Source organism: Gopherus flavomarginatus, chromosome 10 (genome assembly GCF_025201925.1).
Source record: "Gopherus flavomarginatus isolate rGopFla2 chromosome 10, rGopFla2.mat.asm, whole genome shotgun sequence".
Classification (NCBI taxonomy): domain Eukaryota; kingdom Metazoa; phylum Chordata; order Testudines; family Testudinidae; genus Gopherus; species Gopherus flavomarginatus.
Window position 1 is genome coordinate 43,673,575 of NC_066626.1, and position 24,982 is coordinate 43,698,556.

At 37.6% G+C, this 24,982-nt stretch overlaps 1 protein-coding gene across 1 annotated transcript in view; it reads right to left on the minus strand.

Moving 5' to 3' along the window:
* Window positions 1–24,982, minus strand: part of UBR3 (ubiquitin protein ligase E3 component n-recognin 3) — a 217,965-nt gene that overhangs the window by 106,586 nt on the left and 86,397 nt on the right. The window contains exons 19-24 of the mRNA XM_050916261.1: window positions 21,063–21,159; window positions 15,680–15,821; window positions 9,128–9,232; window positions 5,331–5,504; window positions 5,024–5,056; window positions 3,339–3,799 (exon numbers count right to left, since the gene is read on the minus strand). Coding sequence (XP_050772218.1) covers window positions 3,339–3,799; window positions 5,024–5,056; window positions 5,331–5,504; window positions 9,128–9,232; window positions 15,680–15,821; window positions 21,063–21,159 — 1,012 coding nt within the window. The remainder of the gene's footprint in view (window positions 1–3,338; window positions 3,800–5,023; window positions 5,057–5,330; window positions 5,505–9,127; window positions 9,233–15,679; window positions 15,822–21,062; window positions 21,160–24,982) is intronic.

Sequence of the window (24,982 nt, forward strand, 5' to 3'; positions counted from 1 at the left end):
TGTATGGTGTATCAATAGGACCCTGGTAATGAAATTATTTACACTGATTAAGTAAAATATAGTTTTAAAAAAGGGCAAGAGTAATTAGTAATTGTTTTTCTTGGGCAAGTATTATTTAACTTCGTAAATTTTCTTAGGCATTTTTAGAATTCAAGTATCCTTGCATGTGCACGTGATTATTTGTCACATTGAGAAGTTACCACTTTTTAAAAAAAAATTCTCTTACAACAATTTTAAGATTGATTATTTTAGAGGATGCATCAGTAATGTGAGACAACCTCCTATTAGAATTATTGTAGTAATTTTTCCCTGGAATTTTTTCCTCAACTTATGCTTTGCTTTTACTAAAACAGTCTGACTGTAAATAGAGAACCTTAATAAGGAGACATAAACAAACTCTGACAGATTCAGTACAGCTCAGTAATTTTCCGTGATGGCCCAAGGGCCTAAGACACTGAGGCTGAAAAATATTGAGCAGTTCAGTCTCTCTAACTCTATGTCTTGGTTTCTATGGTGACAATCGATCATGTGGGAGATGCCAAGTTTGCCTTTGTAGATTAAGGTAACTAGAAATGGGTCATCACTGAGTGCTTAAACACTGCCTGCTCAACCTTCATTATTAAAAAACTAGGCCTGAAATACAAATGTAAATTGAAGCTTAGATTCATGCTGCTCACACAGTCACCAGATTAGATCCATTTTAATTCTAAACGGTCACAAGGTACTGCCTGTTAGAATATTTGTTTCAAGTCTTTACAACATCATTGCTGATTCAAGAAGGTGGAAAAATAGTCACTTGAATGTAAAAGAACTGGAAATTATCATTTTTTATTATCACATGATCCTCTGAGCTTTATTCAACATAAAAGTATTCAGAACATGTCTGCTCAAATGTCACATCCTTTACAGAAAAAAAGCATGAATTACCCTTTATTATATGAAAAATACAGTCCTGTTTCACTTATTCTCTCTTCCCCTCTGTATAAACTGAAGAATCCCCAGTTACACAACTGAGGCATAAGTATTTCAAAATGCAACACTGTGTTTTTAAAGAGATGATCAGTACATTTTAAAAAAAGCAAGTTTCACATTCAAAAGTTTCTTCTTCAGTTCACTGAATGATTGAAAAAAGTTTTAATTTTTATTTTGTAGTGTTTAGTTTATATTTAGTTTTGATTTTATATTTAGTCGAGGTATTTAGAGAATATGGTTTATAATATGAATTTATTTTGCGTTTATTCTATTTAAAGAAAAATACACTTCCAGTATTAAGGTTTTGTATGAGTCTAAAGCCTGCAGTAATTTTAAGCACCCACAAAGACTTCAGTGAGAGAACTGATCATACAGCACATCATTTACCCTTAATTACTCAAGGTTGCACCGGTCTTTTCTGAAAAGGCCAGCTTTCTCCTTTGCCACTCCAGCCGGTATAGCTTTTCTTGAAGTGCCTAAAAGCTGGATGTCTTAGAATCCTACTGTTCTTAAAGTCTATATTATATTTCTATTCAACTAGAATAGAATTAATTTTGTTATTTAAAAAAAAAAACTTTCCCAAACCATTTTAAAACAAATTGAAATTACAAGTACACTATATATACACACACAATTTATGTTCTTAGAAATTTATAGTTTTTATAAAAGACTGAAAAAATGGATCAGGCTGATCTATTCTATTCCTGGATTTCTTTCAGCTGTTCATACCAATATTATCGTGACAAGTAAACCACTTGAAGATGGAACAGCTCAGAAGAAAGCTGATCTTTTCAAGAAAGAAAAGTGTTTCCTTGAGCAACAAAGGGCAAACTGACCTGCTAGATGATCCAATCTTTCACTGAAGTCTCTCTGGTTCTCCAAAAGTTACTAGAAATGTAACTGTATGAAAGTTACTGGAAATGCATTTTTCTTCAAATAAAATAAACCAAAAATAAATTCAGATGTGACATTCTGTATGTAGGTGTGTACCCAATCACACACAAAAATATCCCCTATTTACTTAATGTTATTAAGGTTGCACAGTAGATCATCAAAAGTTCCTCATACAACCTTAATTGTGTCCTATCTGCATATGCATTAAGATACTTTTCAATTACATGATCACACACTATTTTTTGCAAATTAATATTCTTCTAACATAACTTTTTGCATGTTCTATCCAAGTACTTTAAAAACAGAGAGAGAGAGAGAGGGAAAAACACGCTGTGTGTGACTGTGCCCCATCCAGAAGCACAATTCTGTGTGGCACGAGTGACATGCTGGAAAGCACTGAATGTTGAGCAATTTTAGTAGCAAGCTGCTAGCATACTCTTCTGGGAATAACACAAACTGCACACAGCAATTTTTGAAAACTTCTCTCTGCCAAATCTGAACAGATTTTGATGGGAACATCAACAGGCACTTCCCTGACCCCAGGATTATCCTCCTGCCAACTTTCAAAATCATACCGAAAACAATAGAGGCACTAGTGCTCCACAAAAAAACACAAAAAAAGTAGGAAAAATGCATTAGACAATCTTTATACAGAACTTACATCTCTCCTACTACAATATACACACAGGTATACACAGAGACAACAAACGTGACTGTGCACTTTATCAGACATACAATGTCATTATGTGCCCACTAATCCATCTCTCCTAATCTTATTCCAACCTTTCAAGCCCATGGTCAGCTTCAAACTGCCTTATTTAAAAAAAAAAAATCTATCTGCCATGGAAACAGTTTCTTCCTTGTTTTTACTAATGTAGAGAATTTATCTCCCTTTCCATCCTCCCAAAAGTACAGCTGGCTCAAAGACTAGGAAAGGAGAGAAAGTCTTCAGACAGTAACAGCTGTTCTAGACATTAAAATGTGTGTGCTTTAAAGTTCTTTATTTTGTAGCCCTGAATGTCCAGAATCTACGTTTTTGATCATGGACCAAAAATGGTTGAGAACCACTGATGCAGACAAAAGTCATGATCCCCAATCCAAAGACCTCACATATAACATGACAAGAAATGATCAGGAACAATGGGAAGGGTTAAGGAAAGGGAAGACAAGTGTTACAAAAACAAGAACATATGCTATCATTAGTTATACACACAGCAGGAAATTTTCCCCAAGAATTTCTTCATGTAAAGGCCCAATCCTGCAAAGTGCTGATGACATAACACACACACAAATCAGGCAGCTTGCAGGACTCGCTGTTGAAGACTAGAGCTATAAGTTAAGATTTTTAATTTGCTGGTAAATTATTTGTTGGTTCAGCAATTACTGCCGAAGAGATGGATCAATTTATCAGACGGACAGGGGTACATACCATCCCCCCTCCATCGTGCCCCATATTATTTTTAATATATTACCTTTCCTCTTTGTCCAAGGTTTTCTTCTCTGCAGGACTAATCTTTTTCGGTGGTACAGGAGGAGTCACTTTTCTGCATATCTCTTCAATGATCCGTTTATTCAATCTGCTTTGTACTGCAGCTTTCAATAAAATTCTTTCTACTGCTGTCATCCCATCACCATGAGAATATTTAGGAATTTCTGGTTGGATTAAAACCTCCATATCATCAAACCATGGAGGATAGTAAGAATTTTGTTTTCCTGAGAGTTTATGATGAAGTTTGATTAGCAGGGACAATATGCTTTCTTTGATTTCCAGAATGGCTGTGGTTAGCTGTGGTGTTGCACCAGGTGCTGACCATTTCATTGATGTCTTGGGACGAACTACCTGACTTGCTTCACTACTATTGCGATTGATAATTTCCTGAAATTTCTTTCTACGTTCTGCAACCAAGCTGAACACTTGAGCTGTCCCTGAGTTCTTAAGAAAAGAAAGAGCTCTATGTAGTGGATTAATAAAAGGGAGTACAAGAATCAACAATAATCGTTTTGCAAAACTACAGGCAACATCTTTTCAGCTTCCAACAGCTAGCTAATGAAAAAACAATGAAGCCATTCCTATGCCTTTAATTTCCTCTTCCCAAGCAATTATTAGTTATTTTGCCATAATTTAAAAATATTTCTATATTCAAAATATTCTTGCATGTCCAACATGCTTTTATACATATTGATTATACTCATAAATATAAAAAGCCAGGTATGAAAATTTAAAGTATATATATATATTTTAGCTGAACAGCAAATAATCAATTTCATATTTAACATTAAGATACTGAACTCAGTGGGAGCTGTTGAGTGATCAAAACTATAGAGAATCAAGTTACTTTTTAAGTGCCTAAATGTGGCATTAGGAGCTTAACTTTTGGATCCTTTTTTTTTTTTAAACGGTGTCCTCTTTTTCCAGAAAAGCTGAGCACTCAACAGCAGCCAATTATTTAGGTGACTAAATATGGAGTGGGGAGTCTATTTAGGCACTCCCATTTATTTATTTATTTTTAATCATGGCCAGTTTTTATTGCAAAAAAAATGTTGTGCTAACACACAAAAATACCAGCTATATAAACTACATTTCAATGCTGTAGCTTTCTTTAAATCTGGTTTTCTTACGTAAAAACAATGACAATAGAGACTGGATTATCTACTGGTTATAAATCTTTTATGATTCCAGTTTGTAAAAATTAATTTTGCTTCCACAAAAACAAACCAATTTGCCATTAATCATTTCAAATACACTTTCTACATCACATTAATAGGTTAAGAGTATTCAGATATGAGAAGCTAGACAACATAACATTATTAAATGTTAATAACATTAGTGTGCCATCTGCAGTGCCAAAACACAAACAAACAAAGGCACATATTATGGTGAGCCCGTATTTGCTCCAGCAGTAGGCCAGCAAAAAACCCAACATTTAATACCTTTGATTGATGGAAATTATTTTAAAAACCAAATTATGTCAAATTCTAAGTCATTCAAGTCTATTAGTCTATTATTTAAGAATGAGAGGCTGACAAAATGCATAAATACTTGCAAAATAAAAAAAAGTCTCAGAAATAAATGGATTGCACTGGAAGTTACGGTGAGCACAGGTAAAGCCATGTTGCCAGTTAAAGGCATTAGAATACAAACTGCACACAAATCTACCTCTCTTTGAAGGCTCTTAGACCGCGTTGGACGCTGGTAGGTTGGGCAGTGTGGGAAAAGAGGGTGGAATTAAAAATGGTCATTTGGAAAAAAGTATGTTTTGAAATAACTTCCACACTTTAGGAATAATCCTGTCACAGAAATAATGTAGGAATATTGGTGAGGAAAAACACTCCTGAGAAACTTATAAAACTAATCAATATTAAGGTAAATTAAATGGTCTTCAAAAAAATTAATATATTAGTTACATCTTTCTGGCACTCTTATAACAGAAGGCAAAAAAACCCTGGGATTTCTTTACACTTACTTGGGAAGAAGCTAAACCATCAGAGCTGGTACTTGCAGGTGGTTCTCTCTTTACTTCTGGAGCAGTCTCTGGTACTCTCACTCGGACATAGTTAATAAAGTGACGCATGTTAGACACCAAGTTACTACTTGGAAACCAACTGTCATGGCAACGTTCATGTTCACCAACAGAATCCTAGAGTAATAGCCATGAAAAACAAATCAATGGAAAAAATGTGTGTGCGTATATATGTGTATATATATAACACACACACATATACATACACACACACACACTGTGATAAATAATGTTGCTTTTAGAACTGTACCAAAGCTGATTATTATCTCTGCAGTAAAAGGGAACCATACACTGGAATATGTACCTTGGTAAAAATGATACAGATCTTCAAAAATGCTAGTGATAGACTGTTGGACTGAGAACCTCAAAAAATGTACAGATTATATTTTGTTCAAATATAAGCATCTATAAGTATATAAAGAGAGCATGCATGAGGAGGAAAGGAATTCTTCAGGGTAGTAAAAATTGGTATGAACTGAGAGTAATGTGACAACATTTCTAACAGTAAACTCTAGTATAGGGTAAACTAATCTTCTAAGTCAGTGGCTCTCAAAAATTTTAGTGGTGACCCCTTTCACATAGCAAGCCTCTGAGTGCAACCCCCCTTACAAATTAAAAACACTTTTTAATATATAAATGCTGGAAGCAAAGCAGGGTTTGGGGTGGAGGCTGACAGCTCGCGACCCCCCATGCAATAACCTCACAACCCCCTGAGAGGTCCTGATCCCCAGTTTGAGAACCCCCTGCTCTAAGGAGAATAGCAGAAGTCTAGTTGCCTGAGTCATATAATACAGAACTGGATAAAGCAATGAAAAAAAATATATTGTAAGGAAAAATCCTGCACTAGTTAGGGGCACGGACTAGCTGACCTACACAGAACCACATATATTCAAGACCTATCTATCTAGGTTCTTACACTGGTTGGAAAAGGTAATGTGAAATTCATTATTTTGAAGAAAGCTATTGGTACATCACTGCCTTCTAGTGCTTTTCATTTTGCCAAAAAAAAGTAATATTCTAGGTCAGCAGTTCTCAAACCGTGGGTTGGGACCCCAAAGTGGTCCCGACTCCATTTTAATGGGGTCACTAGGGCTGTCTTAGACTTTCTGGTGTCTGGGACCAAAGCCTGAGGGCTTCAGCCCTGGGCATCATGACTCAGGTTACAGGCCCCGTGCCTGGAGCTGAAGTCCTTGGACTACAGCTTTGGTCCCCACACCCGGGGCTCGGGCTGGCTCAGGCTTTGATATCCCCTCCTGGGATCATGTAGTAATTTTATTGTCTGAAGTGGGTCATGGTGCAATGAAGTTTGAGAACCCCTGCACAGGTCAAATATATAATGGCAGCATAATAAGACTGTTTTTATCAAATATTATCTCTTTCACTGGTATTCTAGATATCGTCATTTACAGTACTAATATTTAATGACCTCAGTATTTTCAGCGCTGAAAGTTACATGGGTAAGAGACAATGATTTCTCCAATGGTTACTGGGATTCCTCCATGAAAATTTCTCACTTAAACACACTAAACTGGATGCTGTTTTCAGTACTGTTCTAAATGGGTTGTTCAGCTATACAAAAACTGTGAGATGGTTTGAGAACTGTTGTTCTGGAACTGTAATGCTATCAAGTAAATTTAAGGAATGATAACTTCCTCTCATCCACCACCACTTTATCTCCATTTTAAAAACAGTTTTTAAAAGTAGAGTTTCTGTCCTAAGTGCTTTCTCCTTTTTCACATGATGTTTCTTATTAAGCTATCCAAAATATGGCTTCACTTCATTTATTTCCTAGTTTGCACATTACATTAAATAATGGAACAGTAGGGTTCTGGGAATAAAATTTGTTTGTTAAATTCATTAACAAAAACACTTTAGATTTTGCTTTCTTTATGTAATGTCTGGGACCAAATTCTGCAAATTTACAGATTTTAAAGGCAGAGAGATCATTGTGGTTATCTAGTCTGACTACCTGCATAAGATAAGCCATAGAATTACACCTAGGAAACTGCTGTATCAAACCCAATAACTTGTGTTTGAACTACAGTCTGTACTTAAGACAGACACCCAATCTTGATTTAAAGATTTCAGGTGATGGAGAATCCACCATATCCCTTTTTAAGTAGTTTCAACGATGAATGACCCCTAATGCTAAAAAAAAGCACTGCACTTCCAGTCTGAACTTGTCAAGCTTCAGTTTCCAGCCATTGGGAGTTATAGAAGCAATTTAAAGGGAACACTTTGATTCTAACTTTTTCAAAAGTCCATGGAAAATGGAAATTTTACCTTGGCCCCTGATCCTGCATATTACTTTTTCCATCCACATGGAATCTCACTGACGTCAATGGACTCTGTGCAGGTACAGGAACCTGACCCATGTGGAACAACCCGAATGGCTCTCAGCTTACTGTTACAATATCCTCCCTGTAAAGAATCCCCCCAGATGTGGGATACTCAATTTTAAAGCTACTAAAAAAAAAAAAAAGAAAAAAAAAGGTATCTTTACTACGTTTTGTTTGTGTAGCCTTCAGTTGGTGACTAAGCACTGGTGTGAAGATTAATATTGTGCAATTAGACAGACCTACTCTAGCTTCATAGAACATGTAGGAGTTTTTGTTTTTAGCTATTAGAATATTATTGATCGCCATGAATTCTCTGAACATCTCATTGTTTAAGGGGTTTTTTGGTGAGTACAGATAGGCTTTGAAAACCTCTTTTCATCATGAAAAAGCCAAACCTTAATAAGAATTTGACCTGGTCATTGTGACAAACCTTTGCAGACCTGCTGCTGTGAATTCATTTGATAATTTTTGCAATTTTTATGTTTTCTATGATTTTTTGTAATGAGTAAGAATACTGAAAGCAAGAAGACCAATATGCTTGCCTGTTCTCAACTTGATATATTAGTTAAGAGATACTTGAAAGCTGTTCTTTAAGTGAGCTTTATAGTCAGTTCATTTTCTATAACCATCTTCAAGCAATCATTTACTAAATATCAGCCAAAGCCACTGCACTGCCCATGTTATGGACACAGAAGTCCATTAGCATTACACAGACCATTCCAGCACATGCACTACAAGATTTTAATTTAATTTTCACAACTGTATGCTACCTTATGATATTCAAAAACACATATTAATTTAAAACAAAAGTTAAGCAAAACACTCCTGAAGAAACTTTATTAACTAGATATTATTTATTTTCTCAAGAAAATTTTCCCAGGTAATATCCCAAATCTTAAGGGAGTGTCCTGAAATCCAAAAAAATATTGGATCAAGAGCCCCATCTTGTAAACCTAGCTTACAAACGTAAATCCCATTGAAATTGCATATAAGTATGGACTGCATGATTAGGTGCCAAGTCTTCAGGTTACACTACTAAAATGATACTGTTTCATGAAGACTTATTTAAAATAGGAGGAAATAAGAGAGAACAAATTCCAACAGCAGCTAATTTCAGCAATTTGGCAATGTTCAATCACAGTCATATCAACAAATAATAAAGCCATTTAAACTGCCTACTTTGCTGTAACCTGAGACAGAAATATTAAGTAGCCTCAAACTGATCCCTGGTTATATGATAAAATGACTTAATCCAGTATCTCTAATCAAATTTTAAATTTCTCATTATTAAATTTGGTTTTAAATCATGCCTACAGCTTCTTAATTTTATTGTTTAAAGATAATATATAAATAATACTTTCCTTATTAAAAAGGAAAAAAATAATGACATTTAATACTTACTTCTTCATCAGACTCCTGCTCTTGTGAATCTTCCAGTCCCAATTCAATTAAATACAAAACCATGCAAAGGACATGTTCGGACAAATTTTGATGATCCATCAATATCTAGAAAAAAAATTATACCTGTAACTCAGAAGATGAACATTTTGAGACCCTCATATGAAAAGTGCAAAGACAGCTGCCAAAGAAACTGATGGAAGAGGTCTGTAACCTAAACTGAAAGATAAAGAAGGTAACCAAGATTTCCTCTTGATGGGGGCAGATAAGGGGTTCGCATAAGATTTACTGCCACAGAACATGAGCCTTTTTCCACTTACAACTGAATGCCCTTCCAAGTAAGCTCCTTCAGAGAAGGTAGATGGATTTGAAACACCTGCTTGAAAATACCAAACCTTTTTCTTTTCATACTCTCAGGAGCCATACCTATTGAGAGTGGAACCCTGAGTGGGAATGTCTTAAAAAGAGCAGCTAGACAGACAGTATGCCACATCAATACTTCTGTTGCCCAATTCTTTCATTCAAAATTTAAGCTCTTATTTTAAATACAAGTTTCTTGCTCTTAGAATTGTGAAGGAAGGCTGCCAATGTGAACTGATTTAGTGCTATCCTACTGCAGCTACAAGGAATGACAGTCTGAAACAATAGCTCTCAGATAGGTCAACTGCCCTAATCGTCTTACTGGGATGTTTACTCTGAAGTACTCCAACAACTTAAACGCCATTCTTTTCCTCAAGAGAAAACTCTACATGGTTTCTAGACTCCAACCCAGTATCCATCTCCCAGTTTGCCTGACTCCTGAAAGCCTATAAAAACAAAAGATTTGGGATCTCCAAGTAGCTATCTCAAGTCCTCCTAACTTTCCTGAATGAGTCTGCTGGAAGGACATTTAAATGTAACAAAGAATTATTGTTTTCCTTTCCCCCCCCTACAGTCCAGAAACTCCTTCTAGTAGAAGCCTATGAAGACTAAAACTCCTCAAGTTTACAAAGAAAAGGAGGCGAAGATGGAAAAAAAGTGAAAATGAAAAACTAAGAAAGGCATAGTACCTGGCTCCTACCCTACTGTTCAGTACTCAGAGACAGAACTTTATCAGCAGGAGCCTTTCCCACAGCTTAGTACAAATAAAGTACCATAGACAGGCAGTTATTCTGCTCCCATTAAAATGCATTTTCTGCCTACCACCATGCACCCATCCAAACTCCCAGTTCTAGCAAGAAAAAACAAAACATCAGAAATGTAAGGTTACACAGAAAATGAAAAAACCAACCCACCAGATGCCTTTGTCACTCACGCATGCTCAGCTTATAGCAATGAGATGAGAACAACTCATGCAGTTGTTGAGATCACGCACTCACAGTGCTGAGAGTTTGAGTATTGACTTGTTGACCCTTGATCTATCAGAACCTTAGAGGATGAGAACCCCTTCTAGGTTTCTTTTTATTAAGACATGGTTAGCATGACACTACAAACCCAATACTGGCTCACACTGTCCCTCCCTAATTCTCATTCGCCATACCCTTCAAATGCATTAAATGAGAGTAGAGCAGAGATTCCACTCCTAGCCAGTCTTCACGTGCAGGAAAGGCTCCACTAGAAAAACAAGACTATTCACCTCATCTGCAAATCAACAGACAATCCTAGAAACTCTATTCAACTACAGACAGCAAAGGCTTCTCAGAAGCACTGCTGGAAATGCTGAAATGACACACTAGAGGAGTCTGCTACTGTACTTCATTTTTCTTGAATGCTTCAACATCTGTACAGATAACACCTGGATACTATTGCACAAAATCTCCAACCCACTGTTAACGATGGGTCTTGTACAAGTTATTTCCACACAAGACAACTGGTCACACAACAGACTGGCTCCTTTGCCTACACATCACTACCTCTATGAGCAGTCTGCAGCAGAAGGATCGTTCTGGATTTCTCATTGTTGCTGAACACACAGAGTAACAGCACCAAAATTTACTTTTCTTCCATCTTCCACTAGCCAGAAGACTGAGCCCCATGTTATCAAAGTGATCCAAAGCTTTATAAGCTCCAGACTGAGACTATTAAAATTCACTCTGCCGAGGCATAAGCAGTCCAGTATTACAATAAAACTTCCACTAGCTCACAATTCAATAGCTCACATCCTCAGTCACACCATCCACCAAAAACATATTATTCTGCTGCTCCACTCATTATACTGGCTCCTCACAAAAACTGGGCTGAAGAGCAAGATCTCTGGGTTAACTTTCCAGACTCCCCATGGAATTAACACAAGATACCTCAGAAAGTGCTTCCCTTTTGAAGAGGCCTCCCTTAACAGTTATATTAACCAGGAACAACAAAGATGTGAAACTCAAAGGTGAAGCTCATGAGAGCAGAAGGCAGGGCTTTCATGACTACAGGACCAATTCCTCAGAACTCATTACCTAAGGAGATATGAATGGCCACAAATTTCACTGTCTTCAAATTGAAGTGAAAAGCTCATGTATTTGACTTAGTTTTCCCATAGTTCCAGCTAAACAGAGCAAAGAAAAAAAGAAGGGAAGAGGAAGTAGGAAATAGAACCAGGGGAAAAAATAAATAAATGCAAACAAACAAAAAAAGCCCAATTGCCTTGGATGAAATATGGAGGAAAATTAGGCCACTTGCCTATTATGATCTTGGTTATCTCAGAGAGGTATTCAGATGTTTCAGTGATGGACACCATTATAAGAAGCCAGATAAGAGTCCAGACCAACCTGAGGATCTGAGCTCATTTTTTGAAGCACAGACTTGTTTTCCAGATCAGCTCCCACATTTGTGCTGACTTCGGTCTCTTACTCAAAAACCTCTGCTAAAGTACACAAACATTCAAACTGAGTTGATGGCGAAGAGTGGTGAGAGAATGAGACTACTGAAGAGCAAGTTTGTCTCTGGAATGCACCAATTTCATTATCAGAGACATTTGAAGAACTTCAGCAAGTGCACTTTATGTACATTTGTTCAGGAAGAGGTGATGACGTTTTTCTTAATTATATTCAGGTGAATATATTGTTTAAATGGAAAAGACAAACATAGTTCTCTAATCCTCACTCTTTCTTTCCAGGCAAACATTACGGGTACATTAGGATTATGACCAAATCAAAATGTCAGGTAAGCCTTAGTCATCACATTCCTTGCTAAGGTCCTTGTCCATGTTTCATAACCTCATCAGAGGAGTCCAGATCATCAGGAATATTCTCTTTATCTACCAGGACTGTAAACGAGAGCTCCAATTTATATACTTCTTCCTCACTGTGATCAGTTTTTAAGTAGTTATTTATGACCGTAAGAGAATAAGCAGGATTAGTAAATCCAGCTGACACTCTTTTTAAGAGCATACAGACTAATGCAATTTCCAGAGGGTCCAAGGAGAGTACCAGCCAACTTCACTTTTCCCTGATGAGGAGCATATTCAAAAGACTTCAGAGATGCATAAAAAAGCAGCCAAACAAAGCTTCTCAAAATAAATATAGTTAATTAATTAATTAATTAATTAATTAAAGAGATAGCTTAAGCTTTCGCCCTTATAAATTTTGGGGGAAAAGAGTTCTTAAAAAATCCCACCATTTGTCATCCTCTGAAGAGGGAGAATTATTAGAGTCACAGCCAATAGAGTTCGGACAAGGAAATTCAGAAAGTCCTCCCCTCTGGCAAGTCTTTTAATTCAAAGGGAAGGACAGTTGTAAGAACCCCCAATTTACAAGAAAAGGTGGAGGAGAAAGTAAACTGGAAGCCTGTCTAGACTGACCTCAAACGGATTTTGTTGCAATAAAGTTTAAAACAAGTTTTAAATACAGTTTAGTTGTGAATGGGCCAGATTATTTTATTAACATTTATAGCTCTGAGCTCCGCCAGAATGCCATTTTAAAATTTTTTATAACAAGAACTCTTTTGCACCTAGTCTGGTCTAGCTAAATGATGTTTGAACAGTTTTAAATGTATTCAGCAAACACAGTTTAACCTCACTGTGAATGGGTCTAGAGAGAACTGCATTCAAGACAACATTAGCATGAAAACTGAAACATAATCATGAGCTATTATGCCATTCAGAAACAAAAGGTAGATTATACAGTATTTCCTAAAGCAGTCATGTGTATACTTGATTTTTTGTGACCTCAAAAAGGTCAAACAACATAAATGCTGTCTTAAATCACAAGAACTCACAAATGTCCAAAAAGACTCATGTAGAGACCCCTTACGTCAATCCCTGGAAACAATTGTTGCTTAGTTCCTATATTCCTACCAGAAGCAAATTTGTATATTCTGATTAGGAAAGTTCACTGAGAGTTTAAATTTCTCATAATGAAGTATTTCCTTTTAGATTCTTGAGAGCTTCCCAGTGGGACAAGACAGGGAGCCCACCAATGGCAACAGATGTGAACAAATCAGTTTGGGGTGATGCATTCCTTAAAGACAGTGCAGAGCCTCTGAACAGCACAAGCATTCAAAGTGTTCAAATCTAGTGAAATACAGGACTATGAAACTAGCCTCAACATTATTTAAGAAGATCACAAAGGAAAAACAGGTGTTGATAGTTGTGTTGTCCAAAAGTTTCCAATCTGAAGCATTAGGCCATAGACAAGAGATGGGTTGGAACTTTTAAATCCACCACATAAACCTCTATTACTTGAACTAGTGGAGTAACTGACAACAGTAGTAAGTTGTCATCCTCCATATAGACCGGCACCAGAGGAGGATGAAACACACGCCTTGACTATAAGTTTCATAGATATTTGCTGGCAAGAGAAGAGTGCGAGACTCAAAAATTTTGCGTTCCACTCCAGGATCTGAAAAGGAGTGTCGTCTTCTACCCATCCTCCCCAAACATGTCCCTTCTGTCTCATCCCCTCCTTCAAGTTGCCCCTGTCCACCCATCTTCCCCAGCCCCTGATCTTTGTCCCAGTCCTATTCTTGCCTACCCATTCCCAGTCTCCGCTTTTCAAGCTTATTATCCCAGTCTCCTGGCTCAGCCAGTTCAAGTCCCCCCCTTCTCTCCCCATCCCGATCATTCTGCTTCACTTCTGCCCTCAGTACCATTTTCCCTGCTCAGCCATTCCTCCTCGTCCCCAATCTTTAGACTTCTGCCCAGGTCCTCATCTGATCTGTTTCTTCACTACTTCCCCTCCACACATCTGCACTGGGCATTAGTCCCAGTCTCCCTCCCAAGACTCCTCATCCAATCTCTGTTTTCCCCACCCACGCACTCCTTGGCTCCTTGCCCCAGTTTCTTTACCCAGCTCTCCCCCTGCTCTCTGGCTTCCCCTCAGTTCTGGTTCCCCAATCCTAACCTCCGACACCCACCCCACTTTTTTCCAGTCCTAGCCTCCTCTGGCTCCTGACCAATCTTTGTCTCTTCTGTCCCCTCACACCGGTCATTCCAGCCCCCCCATCCCAGCTTTCAGTCCCGGTTCTCCTCTCCTGTTCCTATCAGTTTCCTGTCCCAGTTTCCACCCCAACAGGCTCTACGTCCCAATCTACTCTCCACCACCATGGTCTGTTCTTGTCTCTTCTGCATTCCTATAAGTCAGCTTCTACACTGCCTGGATATCAGCAAAGAAAGGCAATCAGGATACAGGAGATATAAGTTCTCAGTTCCAGTGCCTGGACCTGCACCTGCAGTTGCAGGGAAAGTCCTGATCACCCATAGGGATCATGCTCAATGTGAATGAAATCTTTAGAGGCTTTAGCTGCCAACATTTATCAAGTATCTACTGAGCAGATGTGAACTGTGATTTTTCAAAGGCGTATAACTTGGCCAAATGTGGACATATTTTCATGGGTATGGCAAAATGCACAGCCCTGACATACAGGGTACCTCCTTGTTAAATTTCAAGTCCCTGCTCAAAAGCATGGGGCGGGCTAAAAGAAAAGGTTGCCAGATTTATTTATTTTTTTAAATCATGGGCATGACAATGTATTTTTCCTAGCCTCATTCTTAGAAATGTCTGAACTGTTTTAGCTGAAAATTTTCCACATAAATTCAGCATGAGGCACACACGACATGTAAAATTTCAGCCTAAATGATAAAAGTTAGGCAAAGCCATAAGCAAATTAAAACACTAATGGAGCACTAAAGTGTCAGGCTACCTTAACAACAGGTGGTGCTACTAGGATACCTGACTGTTAAGAAACATACATAATATATAACAGACAGTGACAAACACAGAAAAATCATAGAACTTGAACATGATCATAAAATAAATTACTGAACAAATTTAAATAATGTACATCTTTGAATTTATGCATTTATATTCCACTTCATTTAAAAATACGAGCTACTAAAAAAACAGAGGAAAACGAAAAATTTAAAAAGTAGAAAATGCTGTATTCTGTTACAACTCAACCTTAGTTTAATTAATAAACAATCATTCATTTATCAAAAACAAATGATTTTTTCTCTAAAGTGTCAATATTTACACACATGAACCTGAACACTGTAAATCAAGTGTAAGAAATCTATTTAATTTTAAGCACTCTTACTTTAAGATGAGAAAACAAAAAATAGTTTTTTCTCATTATTCAGAACTACAACTGTACCTTGTAAAGAAGTGTGAATAGTACAATGTGCAAGGTTTTACAGTGCAAAAGCTTCATGAGACCTTTATAGCTTGGATGCAGTGGTGTTCGTTTCTTGTAGGGAGGCCAGGGGTTTCCAGGGAATTTTCCACTCTGCTTTAAACTGTTAAAATAAACAGAACTAAAATTAAATGCTTCACTAACCAGAACTAAAATAATAGCTCTCCTATAGAAAGCACAAAATCAAAATATACAGGTTACTTATGTCTTAGGGTACTGACAGTTTCAAAGCAGTATTATTTATGTTACACAACATTTTTCAAACTTGGGTGTCCATATCTTTTATGAGCAATGGATTGACAAAGGTCACTCATTATTATCACTGGGAGTCAGTGCCGGTGTAAATCTCCTCTTGAATCATGATGAGAATGGACCTGTACAAATCAATTGCAATGGATTCAAGAATGCTTGTTTCAGTCTTCCAAGGATCGTAAAACAACAACAATTTGCAGAAATGTCTTCACCTCAGCAAAAGCTGTTTTTCCATGTGGCTATTATTATAATATATATTAGCATGGACCAAAGTTTTCTAACTTGTGTGTCAAAACTAAGGCACCTGCCTTTGACTTCTGAAAGTTAGACTACTTTATTTAGAGGAACTGAGCATCTGTAATACCCATTATTTAAATCTGAATGATCTTCAATGGGAGCTGTGTTCCCTTAGCACTTCTGAAAAAATCAGATTTGACTTTAGGTATCTATATTTGCAAATTTTGGCCTTGGTCTCTTCCCTCAGAACCCGATAAAAACCAATATCATCATGAAACCAAGATACACAATGTTTCAATACTGCACAAATTATATTTTTATATACTGTATAAGCATAATTTTTTCAGAATATGCTAGTGTATGGCCCAGTTCCTCTCACACACTTATTCCTCAGAAAATGATTATTCTTGTTGCTTGAGTCAAACATATACTTATCTATAGACAAGATGATACAACAGGACAATGTTTTTGTGTGTTTAAAAAAACTAGAAAAAGTATTTTTAATACACACGGTATATTTAACACCTTTAATTAAATTATTCATGGAGGTATGGAACATTCTTCCTATATCTTTTAATTTTTTCCCAAATCTCTCCTGAAAACATACAATTTCTCCTTTGCTCACACCTTTAATTTCTCTCCCTGTTAATGTTTTTAGATATTTTTTATATATATTATATATATATAAAACTAAACTATTGATGTATGTAAAGTAAATAAGGTTTTTAAAATGGAACAGTCTAGACACAAAGTCCACTAAGAAAGTGGGAGTTACAGGGAAGTAGAGATTCTAATAAAAGAGGAAGAAAGTGGTGTTAGAAAGAGCTGAGGAAGAGGGAAAGAAAGGCTGAATTAAAGCAGTAATGTAGAGAGCAAAAGGAGGGAGAATGGAACAAAATGAGCAAATGAACTAGTAGATTTCTCGCACCTGGTCTGAAAGGAATAGACAAGCCCAGATGCTGAATTAAACCACTAAAAGTAACAAAGGCTCATATTCTATATTTCTGAAACTCACCTCCATCAAAACTCATATACCAAGCAACCACTGTGCAAATGAAAGTGACCTGCATTTTTTCTTTTTAAATGCAGTAATTCTAAAATTACATGTTGAATGCAAAAGTTATCCAGCCAACATTTTATACATCAAATTACATTTTTTTAAAGTGTTTAAAGATGGGCTCCACCTACACCAAAACAGAACAAGATTGCTGGCATATATAATTAAAAGGGAAATAGAGGAGTTTTTAAATTAAGGGCTGGAGAAAGGCCAACAAGTGTTAAAGAGCACATAGTTTGAACAGAGACATCTCTTATGGGAGGATTTATTAAAAGGGGTATGCTAAATCCTAGTAAAGAGGAGAGGACAGAAGTTGATAGATACAGGCAGGAATAAAAAGGAAACAGTCAAATGACTGAGTCCCATTCAATTACATCTCATGAAGACAGACAACTAAATATTGGCAAATTTAATAAAGTGCATGTGTACAAATGCTAGAAGTCTAAATACTAAGGGCCTGTCTACACACACAGCGCTGCAGAAGTGAAGCTGTACCCATTCAGCTGTAGCACTTAGTTAAGACACCATCTACGCCAACAGGAGATCTCTTCCCTGTTAGTGCACGTACTTCACTTTCCTGAGAGGCGGTAGCTATGTTGATGGGAGAAGCCCTCCCATTGACACAGTGCTGTCTACACCAGGAGTTCAGTTGGTATACATACGTTGCTCAGGAGCGTGGATTTAAAAAAAAAACAAAAAACGGCAAGTCACCTCTATGATCCTGTCCCCTTCTCTCAGGCTGGTGTAATACCCAAACATCTAGGAGTGAAGGACAGAGTGGTAACCTAAGACTGAATTTACTTGCTTCTCAGAACTTTTATTTTATTTGAAGGTATTATTTTGTCTCTGTTTAATTCAGCATCTATCTACTACTGTGCATAAATAAAAGGCAAAATCATGATCTCGGAAAATTTCAATACTGTAATATTTTATTATGCAAATGTAGGAGAAGTAAAGCGAAGACAAGTTTATTTTTCCAATCAGTTTCTAAACTGGCCTCTAAAAACACATTACTCAATTAGTTCAAGAATAAAAGGTTACGTACTTGTTCAAGCTGATCATTGTGACTTGTCATTTCAAAAACATTAACAGAACAATCTAAACTCAAAGAATAATGTCAGCATTACTTCATGAAAATCAGGGCTTGATTTTTAAAGAGTTATATGTATTACTGAAAGCACACAATTACGTATACAACCACTTGCCTAATTTTCATGTACATACCCTAACTATGCATGCAAACCAGATGCTGGTACGTTTCAGTGGCCAGGGGGAGGGATAACTCAGTGGTTTGAACATTGGCCTGCTAAATCCAGGGTGGTGAGTTCTATCCTTGAGGGGGCCATTTAGGAATCTCGGGCAAAAATCTGTCTGGGGATTGGTCCTGCTTTGAGCAGGGGTTGGACTAGAAGACCTCCTGAGGTCCCTTCCAACCCTGATATTCTATGAACATGGATGCAAAACTGACCATGTATGTGTAGTCATGTTAAATGCATGATATTATATAACTTGTTTGAAAAAAAATCAAGCTCAGCACCTCTTACTAACGCTCATTCTCTGACTAACAAAATCTGAGATTTCTCAAACTTCTACTCTAGATTAAGAAACAAGGAAAGATGCTTTCATCCTGACAAAATGCTCTTAGTGTTATTGAACTGAAGTTTAATTTACCCTGTCACTTTTACATGAAAATTACAAAGAAATTCAAGAAATGTAATGCAAAAATTGAAAAATAAGTCCCACATGATTGTTGACCAAAGCAACCCTGTAAAAACCTGAAGTCTTCAAATTTAGTTTACTGATCTGAGAATTTCCCCTCCTCTCGCCAACAAAATAGTCTTCAGTCATGCAATATGGTATACTTATGACACATAAAATATATGGTGTTCCAGTACAGAATATGTCGGCAAAAGGAAGTAACTAGTTAACTAGAAGAAGACTTTCAATCAGTATAAACGGATAAAAACAATCTGGGATATTTTAGCTATATAAAATCTAATGCAATGCATGGCTTATGAAAAGCAATATTTTCCAAAAATTATTATTCTTCAAGCCAGAAAAGATGTTTATATTACACACATTTACATATGATGCAATCAAAATAGCAAAAATTATAGGTTTTAAATTAGGATGCAGGTGTTGTTACGTGTCTGTTTCTTTATAATACAAAATTAATAAAAGCAGCAAAATTACTTTGCCTGTATCTTTGTGAGGTCCCAAATCATTATTGAAGTCATTTAAGATCATCCTCTCTTTTTCTATCCTCACATGAGTAACCTTGCAGTAAAATCATAATCCTGCCTTCATAACAACTCAGGGTGTTGTCAATGAAATTATGACACAAATTCAGCATTTAAAAACATATGATGGCTAAATAGAGAAACATGAAAAGCTCCACTCCTTCCTAGATTCGATTTCAAGAGATTATTTGTATGAGGAAAAAACACACTTCAGAGTTTTAAATATAGCCACAGGCAGGAATTCATCAGATGCTCTTTCACCTACATCCAGTGCGTACACAGGCATACGTATGCCTGGTGGTACAAGGATGCATGCGTAGAGCAAATCCAAAATGAAGGCCAGGACTTCTAATCTGTTGGTCTCAAAAAGTCTTCTGCAGTTTATTCCAAAGGTCTGATACACTCCCACCACCAGTCAACAAAAAGAAAAAAGTCACATTTTCACATCTATGATGTGGCCAGAGGGCTATGTGTCAGAACCTTAAATAAGGCAACACGCACACACTCAGGGTTCCAATGCTTCAGTCTCTTGATTACTATTACCCCTTATTCAGCATTACGTTGTAGCTGAGTTCTCTATTCTGCTTCCTCTTGTGTCTAAAAGTAATTTGCACTGATGTAAGATCTTCTATCCGAAGGCCTCAAAACACTTTATTAACAATAGATTACACCTGGCAATCCCTTTTGTTATGTCCATTTATAATTATTAATATTTTTATTGTGATTGAGCCCATCGATCCCAGTTAGGATAAGCACCCCTTTGTGCTAAGCACTGGACACATATGAAGATGCAGTCTTTACCCTGAAGATCTTATATATTTAAGCAGAGAAGAAACAAACAGTGATAAAGACAACATGTAAGAAAAAGATCAGAAGGTCCCTTTTAGTTTGCTTTGTACTCCCTCCACACACACCAAACCATCCCATTTGTCCCATTTGTTTGTTCCTCTGTACCAGATATGGACTGGCTACACAGCTTGCTTATACACACCAGATGTGTTCATCATAAGATTCTTTAATGCTCTGCCAGGTATGGCTGGGGTTCGATTAAATAAGATACTTTACACATTTTGTCTACCATTTACAATACTGACATTATCACCTTGTCTTTGAAGTTCAGTACGTATCAGTCTGTTAAGTGTCTCTGAATCATACTGGTTTTCTAATTACATGCCATAAACTCACAACAACTTGGTCATCTGGCTGTCCACTAGTTGCAACCACTGGCTGTAGTCAGTTTGGAATACCTCAGTCTTCTTCATGGGCATAGTTTGTGGGGACCGGAGGAGGTATTGCCCCTCAAACCACAGGCCTCAATCAGGCATGGAACCTGGGGTTAAGTTGATTTGAGGGAGGATGGTAGATTAAAATCATAAGAATCCAGACACTGTCTGTCAATTTATAATTTTTTGTTGAAAGTCAAATTTGGGGCCTAAAAATATTGATAATGTCCTTTGAACTACATAATGACATAGCATGCCAATGAATACCCATAAAATTAAGATCCTGTACAATATGCAGTATTCTGTTCTTATACTACTGAGTATGATCAACTTACAATGCTGTATATCTGTCCATTGCAGATTGCACATCTCTACGGTAAACTGTACGAAGAATTACCATGACTGGGTCAAATTCTTTATCCCAGATATCAGCTGTTGTTTAAACAAAACAAAAAAAAGCAAGCATAAAGTTAACATTAACTTCTAAACACTATAAATTATTCTAGATTGTTTTGTTAATCATCTTACAGGAGGCACATGTATTTTATATAATTAGTTAATTTTCTAAATTGTCTTCAGCAGCAGACAATGTAGCTTAGTTTCTTACTTTTTCATATATCAGTGCATATCTTCACTATTAAAGATATTTTCTCTCAGTTACACAATAAAAATTAAAAAGTAAGAGCTTTTCAGGCAATAGATATCTTTCACTAAGCAGCTTGACTTCAATACATTATAGAATTTCATTTATTGTTGTATAATACCTTACCAAAAAAACTTGTATGATGCCTCTAAAATGACAACTGACAATAAAAGAAAAATTGGATTTATAAACCATCATTCAAAAATTATTTTAAAGCTCTGAACAACAGCAGTGTTTCCTTAGTTGCAGTTCACATCCCCACTTTTTCATATTCATGATATTTTGCTTTATTTTTAACCCTTTTAGGAAAAGACAGAATTTGGTAAATACAGCCAGCCATGGAAACATTTAGGGGTTGTCTACACCAGGGAGAGGGGCAAATGGAGGGGTGTTACACTGGATTAAGTCAAAAGAATCCAGTTTGAAAATACTCGTGTATGCACAACACAATTTATTGTAGTGCATTCACTCTGCATTTATGGCAAACTCAGGAGTCCTCTTTCAAAGTGAACTAACTTTGCTGAAAATCAAGTTAGTACGGTCCATTGTTCATGTGCATGCAATGCTGTTGCAAACTACTTTGGCACTCTTCCAACAGCTGCCCCACACTGCTTTGCAGATGACCATTACTGACCTGTTTACCTGTGTGTCCTCTCCTGCTCTGAAGTCAAGTTAAAAAGATGTTCCCCCATTTATCAACTGGCACACAGCCAGAATTTGTCCTTTTGCTCATGGATTCCCATTTCTCACCATAGCTACAATAATACTCCAGAAGCCCCACGACATGCCTCAAAGAGCTGCTTGGAGCTGCATCAAAACCCTGGATCTTCTCACCATCTTGGGAGAAGTGCTGGGGCAGGAAGTTCTGTAACAGCCACCAGAATAAAGACCTTTTTTTGCAGACACTGCTAGACAGATGTCTGCGAGGAGCCAAGACCAGATGCCAAACCGTACTAGATAAAGAGCAAGCAGCTCAGGAGGACCTACATTAAAATAAGGGATGACAGGAAAAAATTTGGCCAGGGACATGTAACTTGTCAACTTCTTGAGATATTGGATAGGATTTTATATAACTATACAACCTAGAAACTTGTGATGCCCACTGCCCACTCACCCCTTCACTCCCTCAAGGATGCCCAGCAAAACCAGCAAAATTCATTGGATGATGAGCACAAGGAGACCCGTGAAGAGATCACCCCAGAAAGCCAGGATCTGTTCAAGACTCAGGATCCTGATATAGAAGACAGGAGAGCCAGATTCCCGACATGCAGTAATCAACCTCAATTCCCAGGCAGCAGTGCAGACCAGGACCAAGGAGGCTGATCCTATTGGACTGTAAGTCTTTTAATAATTTTTTAGATAATTTAATATTAAAGTTTTAATTCATTATTATTGTTGTTGTTGTTATACAGCCTTGCTAGCCTGTGTTCCGGTGCATCATGGCCACAGCCAGTGTAGGCAGATGTGAGCTAGAAGCCTTTCTGAGTTTGAGGTCTCCACCTCCCTCTATTAGTCCATGCTGTCTGTTTGGTGCCCCACATATCCTTCCAAGACAGCAGCTACTCTGGCTAGGCAACTCGCCTCCTTCTCATACTAAAGCCCCAACTACTGAAAGTTTTCAGGCCCACACTATGGAAGGGACGCATCCATGTATCTATTTTCCTTTCCCCTTCCCTCAGCTGTCCTGCCTCGAGAACGCCCAATCCACACACCTCAAATCCAGTCTGCCACCACAAAACAGCAGCTGGCAGCATGGTGCAGCCACAAACTCTACTCTACCCTCCATCCTGCAGTAGATTCGAATAAGGAAAACATTCTTTTCTGTGAAATACAAACGTTTATTGAGATAGTGATTACAGGAAAAGAAGTTTGGTTAGTGTTCTGACTTTACACAAGATAGACATCGACACTGCATGCCTATAAGGCCACAAACGGTACAGCTCCCTGCTGACATACAAATCTCCTTTAACACCATTCTCAGTGATAACAGTGCATCTTCACGTAATCAGTGCAGAAAGCTAGCTATTTTTCACTGCACTTTCAAGATGTCTGCAGGGCACATAAAGCAAAATCTAAGGCTGAGAGATTGTTGTTCAGCAATTATGAAGAATAGTTGCACGGCCTTCTCCCCAGGGTAGTTCGAAACTCCCTTCCACACTTATAGCACTTCTGGAGAAGAATCATCTGGGCGAACAACTTCACAGTGTATCTTGCTGGTCTGCCCTTTGCCTTTTTCTGTAAGGCCATTCTCTGCCTACTAATCACCCATCTCAGTGAAATGTCATCCAAAGTCAGGACAGCCAAACGGGGATGTAGAGGGGATTACTATACAGCTCCCCCGTTAACTCCTCCAACACCATGTAAGCACCTCCAAGACACACCAACACTGCAAAGGCAGATCAGAAACATAATTCCCAACAGCATCTCCATATCAGGAATATATTCCCGAACACACACACTCTCCCTCAGCCTCCAAGGCACAACTGCAAATTCAAACAGTATATACTTGTCATAAATATAAAGGGAAGGGTAACAACCTTTATGTATGCAGTAACATAAAATCCCTCCTGGCCAGAGGTACAGAATCACTTTACCTGTAAGGGGTTAAGAAGCTCAAATAACCTGGTTGGTATCTGACCAAAAGGACCAATAGGGAAGAAGATACTTTCAAATCTGGGAGGGTCGGCGTTTCAGAGACCTAAGGTGAAAACCAGACGTGGCATTTTCCTGACACACATACCACATTGTAAAACATTGGGATGCCTGGATATCAGGAGTAAGCATTAACTCTCTGGAAAATCTGTCTTTCCTAATGCAAATGGAGCAGTTCGTTGAGGGTGTTCCTGAGGAAATAGAAAGGTACATCCTGATGGGAAGCCCAAAACTGTAATTGGAGATTGGAACCAAATGGGTGGAGGCGGTGAAAAAGAAAAAAGCTAGTAGCAGTTGGAGCGGATATCAGAAGAGGCAATCCGAGACAACACTCTACCACCAGGGGCAGCCCAAGGCCCCACCTACATTCAAAGGAAAACCCCAGACACCTTATCATCCCACCACTGCCATCATGTCAAGGTTCCCTCCCCACTCTGAACTCTGGGTTACAGATGTGGGGACCCTCATGAAAGACCCCCTAAACTTATTTCTACCAGCTTAGGTTAAAACTTCTCCAAGGAAGAAGTTTCCTTTCCTTGTCCTTGGATGGTATTGCTGCCACCACCGAGTGATTTAGACCAAAATTTAGGAAAAGGGCCACTTGGAGTCCCTATTTCCCCAAAATATTCCCCCAAGCCCCTTCACTCCCTTTCCTGGGGAGGCTTGAGAATAATGGGAATACCGACCAGACCCTTTGTCTCTAGGACACTGAATATCAATCAGGTTCTTTAAGGAAGAACTTTATTTAAAGAAAAAGAATCACACCTGCAAAATCAGGATGGAAGGTAACTTTACAAGGTGATAAAAAGATTTAAACACAGAGAATTAATCTCTAGGCTCAGCTTCAAAGTTACAAAAAACAGGAATAAAACTCCCTCTTAGCATAGGGAAAATTCACATGCTAAAACAAAAGATAATCTAACGCATTTCCTTGCCTTTACTTACAATTTCTGTAATTTT